The following is a 6,179-nucleotide window of genomic DNA, read 5'->3' on the forward strand; positions in this document are numbered from 1 at the left end:
GGGGCTCAAGATGGTCACTTGATCTAATGGGGTTTAAAAAAATTCATATATATATTGACATTTCTAAATAAATTTTACATCGGTAAAACACAAGAAAAATATTAGTACATCCTATATAAGTTGGAAATACTAAGATAAAACTAGTTAAATAACATGTGAGTACCTTAAATGGTTAAATTGTGTTTTGGATTGGAAAATCTAAAGGTAAAACTATGATAGATTATGTGTCTAAAGTGAATAATATTTTGACAGTATCTTGGCTATTCGATAATGGATATGCATGTCTTCTTAAACGATGGTAAGCAAACCTCAATGTTTGTCCTTGGTGATGACATTGAATAATGTTATGTGGACACACTTTTAAATACATAATTGAGTTATGTATTAAATTATTCTTATTTTATCATATGTTTAAGTAAATAGATGATGTGTTATCATGTGATTGAGTGTTACTTTATCCTTATTTCAAATCATCTAATCATAAAATGACACATCATTATATTAATTGTGTACTAAAAAATGTGTATATGTAGCATTGTTTGTTGAATAAATTATAATATATTAGTAATTACATATTAAATAATTAAATGCATACCTTATTTTCAAATTTACAAAATGCAGAAGATGACAAAAAATATGTATTTAATAGTATATTCAAAAGTGTGTAAATATAATATTGTTTGTTAAATAAAATAAAATATAATAACAATTCCAGATTAAATAATTAAATACATACCTTATTTTCAAGATGGCAAGATATCAATTTAAAGTAATTCAATGAATTTTGAGTATATAATTAGACATACAAATGATATATCACTTGTCTTGTGGCAAGTTCCTATGCCTTGATCCATTCAATGAAATTGTGGAAACATTTGTTCGATTGACCTCCTTCTTTAACAGTTTCTATGGCAGTTTCCTTGAGTGCCAAAGCTCTTGCTTTAAATTTTTCATCGCCAACCACTTGATCTATCTTACTTTTAATTTCTTCTCGTGTTATGATACCACTTTCATCTCTTTTAAACCTCAGTCCCACCTTCCAAATATCACAAATGTAGCTCTCATTAATGAACTGGTCAGCAAAGTATGGCCAGCACAAGAAAGGAAGCCCATTACTTAAACCTTCCATGGTGGAATTCCAACCACAATGGCTAAAGAAGCAGGCAATGGAAGGGTGACTCAGAACCTTCTGTTGAGGTGCCCAACCCACCATTTTCCCTTGGTTAGCTACCCTTTCTTGAAACCCTTCTGGGAAGGCTTCATTGGCGTCATCAGTAATGTCTGGCCTCACAACCCATAAGAACGGCTTGTTTGCGAGTTCAAGCCCCATCGCCAGCTCTTGGAATTGGATCTTGTCTAAAACTGTGAAGCTGCCAAATGCAACATAAATGACTGAGTTAGGTTGCTGTTGATCAAGCCATTTCAAGCAAGCTAAGTCTTCCTGCCAGAAGTATCCTGTTGAGTTCCCTTGTCGGTTGCTTGCCAAAAGAGGTCCTATTGGAAGCATATTTGGAACCAAGTTGAATGCTACAGGTTCAAAGTTATAGGTTGAGTTGCCGATAAGGGTATCTGCCGCTTTCACAACTTCTGTGTTCTTGCATATGTAGTCAAAAATTGTCTTCTGAGCTAAGACGCCTCCAATACTGTACCAAACAAAGTTTGTGCTGTCGATTTCTGGAACATTGTGTGCAAGTTGAATCATTTGTTTCTTGATTGGTGTTCCTGGAAACAATTTGCACACAATAATTAAAGAGATGGTTTATAAATGAAACAAACATCTCAACGGGCATGGATTTGAATCCATCTAAGCTTGAATAAAGGTAAATTCGAATTCTGACTTAAATCTAATATGGTTAGCTTGAGATTGAGTATCACTCACTTGATCAACAATGAATTCATTGGATAAGCTTTCAGAAAACCGTCAGGAACGAAGAAAAAGGGTCCAAGATAAAGAAGAAGAAGAAGAATTGAATAGAATACGAAAAGTTCAAAAAAGAAAGGAAAAATCTGTTAATGACTTTTCAGGAATTCACTCTAATCGAACTAACTCAATTCAATCTCAAACTGAGGGGATCCCTACTCACACTCGGATTGTATAAGCCAAGATAGACAAAAAAATAAGAACGAGTGAGAGTGTTTTACCATCAGTTTCAATGATTCCATCCTCAATCATCTTCGGAATACTGTAAACGGAGGCAAGAGTAGCGGCTGATGCAGGCCAAAAGGCAGCCTTCTTAACTTTCATCTTCTCTGCAACTTCGAGAACAAATCCAATATTCCCATCAGCAATCACACAAACAAGCTTTTCTTCTTCTATTCTATTTATATCATCTATAATCTCTTCCAGCTTACCAGGCATCACCTTAGGCATTACTTCACATAACTTCCCTATATCATTTCTATCATCATCAGGTTCCATTCCATCTGGAACCGAAACCAGATGGATTCCATTCCCTAAAGAATTTTCCTGTAAAGCGTTGATGAGCCGGTTGTGAGTATGATGTGTGTTGACAAATGTAACTCTGAAGCCATGATTAACTAAGCATAGTGAAAGCTCCAGCAAAGGAATTACATGGCCTTGTGCTGGAAATGGAATCGCCAGAATATGTGGAGGACTCATTTTAGTTTTCAGTTTTGTATGTTCCTATGAACAAACTTTGCTTTATTTTATAAGGATAGGGGAAGTGTTCGCAGGACTCATTTTCCCATGGCGTCCAGTCATCTGGAACATCTCCATCAATCTCGAGGTTTTCCTAATTGCTTTGCTTTAATACAATCGTCATCAAGTGCATCTTCTCACATTAGATAAAATTATCATCTATATATCACCTGTGACAATCCAAGTTTAAAATCAAGAAGAAATGACAATTAAATATTGTAAAAGAGGGGGTAAAAGAAAGAAGTCTCAACTGATGTTCAGGTATACTCGATCATGCTTGGAAATAGTCAGAAGCACATCACAAAATTATATTTTAATGCTACCAATGGGGTTAAGTTACGTAAAAGCCAGAGAAGAAAAGAGTATTATAAGTAAAAGGAGAATGGGCAGAATTATTTAATCGAAGTTGGAGCAGGCCGTATGGCAGAAATTGTACAATTGATTTGAAGCTTTGAAAATTGAAAGAAAGGGATGATATCGTCAGTAGGGTTGATTTGTGTCCGACTTTGTTTTGAGTTTGAAAATAAACTTAGGCTAAAATGCGTTTTGATTAGGCGAATTTTAGTTTACATTTAAGAGTTTAATATTGTTAAATTAGAATTCAAAGTTTAGTAAGTGTTTATCTTATCAAACCTATAATTTTAAACAGATTCAATTTAAATTAATCAAAATAATATTATTTTAATCAAATATATCTAAATAATATTATTTGGGTCTTTTTTTGCTCAATATTATAACTAAACTAAATATAATTTGAGTTTAACTTTTCTCAGATGGGTTAAACTCAAAAAACTTTGAGAGGAGTTTAACAAGTTCAAATTTGATATCTCTCAAATTTCATTGAGCTTAGATTGGTTCAGACTCAAATTTTGGTCAATTCAAATCTAACTTTATTTGTCATCCTTTGAGGTAGATTGTCAATTTATAATATCTTGCTTTGAGATTTACAAGAAAGATAGATCCTTGGTTAGTTCAAGAGTCGCAATGCTTCTAATTAAATAATAGTGAGGTATTGTCACAAATCCGTAGTCAATTCCTTTTTCAAAGTTTAAAATTTTTTTTATAGTATATAAAATTATAAATTTTCATAATTAAATTGTTATTTTCAACATTAGATAACATGATAAATAATTTAGTAATGTTATACTAAAATATTGTAAATGTCTGTCAAAGATATAGAATCAGTCATATTACTCAACTATATTTTATATTATGAATAATTATCAGATGACATCACTTAAATATAAAATTTAAAAACTTAATTAGTATTATTCAGCCTTTGATAATTCTGATTTTGTGTTCACAAATGTGCTTCAGATTTAGCTGATTTAAATTCTATATTCTGAATTTTCATCCAAGTAAGGAGGGGCAAAATACACACTATGGAGGAACCAATGCTTTTTTTTTTTTTTTTAATTTCCTGACTATTCAAATGACATAAGTTTGGACGAAGCACAAATAAATAATTTTATCTGTTTATGGCAACAGTGAAGCCATAAACAGATCTAAAGAGAAAAAAATATTGTTGCCAAAGCCCAGCCCAAAATTACATCCACCCATAGCAAGTTTACTGATTCTGAATTTTAAGTGAAGAATGTAGCATGAGTCAGTTTTTCTTGTGTGGTTCTCCAATTGATGAGCTTCCTGAAACTCTTGTTTAACTCAATACCTTCTTTTAACACCTTGGATAGTCTTGTCATATTATATAGTCCGTTTGTCAGAATAATGTTGAGGTTTTTAATGCTTTTAGATTGGTCATTATAAGTGTTTATAGGGATATCATGATCAAGTTGCATATTGATTTTTTCGTTACACTTTTAGCAACTTTAAGACATTTATCATACATATATAAATATATACATATTTAATTATAGATGAAGAATTATCAATTTTATTATTAGTAAAAGTCTGAATATTCAAAGCATAATCGATGAAGCAATCGCAATGGTATAATCGCTTATCTCAACATAAAAGTTAGCAAAGATCTCAAGCTTCGTACATGTGGCAAACCTCTTTTTGGAGTGGCTTTGTCTTGGCCATTCTACCCTTGGGACAAGGTCATGAACAGTTTTGACTTTGATTCAACCTTGCAAGCTCTAGAGAGATATTGAAGACAAAAAATAACATGTGACTGTAAAGTTACTTGCTACATCCATATTAGAAAAGCCATTACAACGTAAAGTGTTCTTATACACTGCATGAAGCTTATACTCTTATCCATCATAGTAATAAAGGGACATTTATTCTTTACCGACTGTCCTAAAAAAATAGTATAATGCTTGTCCACAAAATCACCTCCCTTCGAAGAGGAATCATACTCTAAACTTTCCTCTTTTGCATTGGCATATATATGCTATGCAAAGACAGTTCTTAATTGCATATGAAACAAGTTGAGTTTGCACACAACAAAAGAATCTTGGAGTTCAACAAGTCATTGTTTTATGAACCAATGTAGATAGTTCTTTGATTGATTGACAATAGTAGAGTCTTAAGAATGTCATGCCACTAAAGATTGATCAATGTATAAGATGTGAGAAAAATGGAACAAGTTGTTCTCCCTTTTATAGCCAAATCAAGGTAGAATGAAAATTGATCATATCATTCAAGTCAGCCATACGGCATGTGGTCGCCATCCTATAATGCAAATAAGACACATCTAATTAGATTTTGTGGTGAAATGGAGCAACATGATTAATTCACAATGTGAAGCATACAAAATATTTCTTGTGATCATTATTACAAGATATCATGAAGGATTCTAAATCTCCACATGGAACTTATCCTTATCATGAAAGGATTCACGAAATGTCAGTTGTAATAATTATTCAAAAGAGTCTCAGAAGTTTCATTTGCATTTTAGAAACTGATGGGAAATTGTTTGAAGTGATCTATACAAGATCAAGAATGTGAGATCTCATAATAGATGACTATGGCAAGATTGTGGTAGGGTAAAAAACATTAAAAATGAGTTGTTGGTTCTTCTTGTTTTTTGGTTTGATTATTGATTCAAACCCTAGAACTGCCCCAAAATCCTCACAAACATTACCTTAATTAACCACACACACAAATTTTGACTCTTGGGCACATCATTGTTATATATTAACTCCAACTCGCAAAGTAACTTCCAAAGAAATAATTAGCTAGAAAAGCAATAGTCTGCTCCTTGATGTGCTAGCAGTATCCTTTCATGGTACTCGTCTATCATAAAAAGCAGTAACTTCTTATCTTATCAAACATTGATTGTTATTTTATCTCTGATATGTAACAAATTAAAATGTTATTATTTGAATATAAATTTAAAATGTAACTGATAAAATAGTAACATCTTCTTTTTATCCTATAAACATAAAAAATCAATGAGGTAAAATCGGATGAAAAAAGAGAGAAAAAAAAAACCCAATAGTAAAGTTGGATAGATAGTTTTATACAACTTACATTGACAAGGAGCATCAATATAAATCTAGTAACTCTTTTTAGGATTCTTATCTAAAATTAAATTATTTTCAAAACATTAATCTTG

The 6,179-nt window shown here is 31.9% G+C and overlaps 1 protein-coding gene across 1 annotated transcript; it reads right to left on the reverse strand.

The window, feature by feature from the left end:
• Positions 1–838: 838 nt before the first annotated feature.
• LOC123198295 (UDP-glycosyltransferase 83A1-like) lies at positions 839–2,626 on the reverse strand. The gene is made up of 2 exons (XM_044612983.1): positions 2,143–2,626; positions 839–1,722 (listed from the first exon to the last, which is right to left on the reverse strand). The coding sequence occupies exons 1-2, from the start codon at positions 2,618–2,620 to the stop codon at positions 839–841; spliced, it is 1,362 nt and encodes a 453-aa protein (XP_044468918.1). The 5' UTR covers positions 2,621–2,626.
• Between the last annotated feature and the right edge of the window lie 3,553 nt (positions 2,627–6,179).

Source organism: Mangifera indica, chromosome 15 (assembly GCF_011075055.1).
Source record: "Mangifera indica cultivar Alphonso chromosome 15, CATAS_Mindica_2.1, whole genome shotgun sequence".
Classification (NCBI taxonomy): domain Eukaryota; kingdom Viridiplantae; phylum Streptophyta; class Magnoliopsida; order Sapindales; family Anacardiaceae; genus Mangifera; species Mangifera indica.

Bases quoted from the DNA above. Each gene is read 5' to 3' on its own strand.
- LOC123198295 (XM_044612983.1), bottom strand. From the start codon at position 2,620: ATGAGTCCTCCACATATTCTGGCGATTCCATTTCCAGCACAAGGCCAT. The intron at 1,723-2,142 runs GTAAAACACTCT...AATTGTTTCCAG, and splicing joins TGGAATCATTGAAACTGATG to GAACACCAATCAAGAAACAA.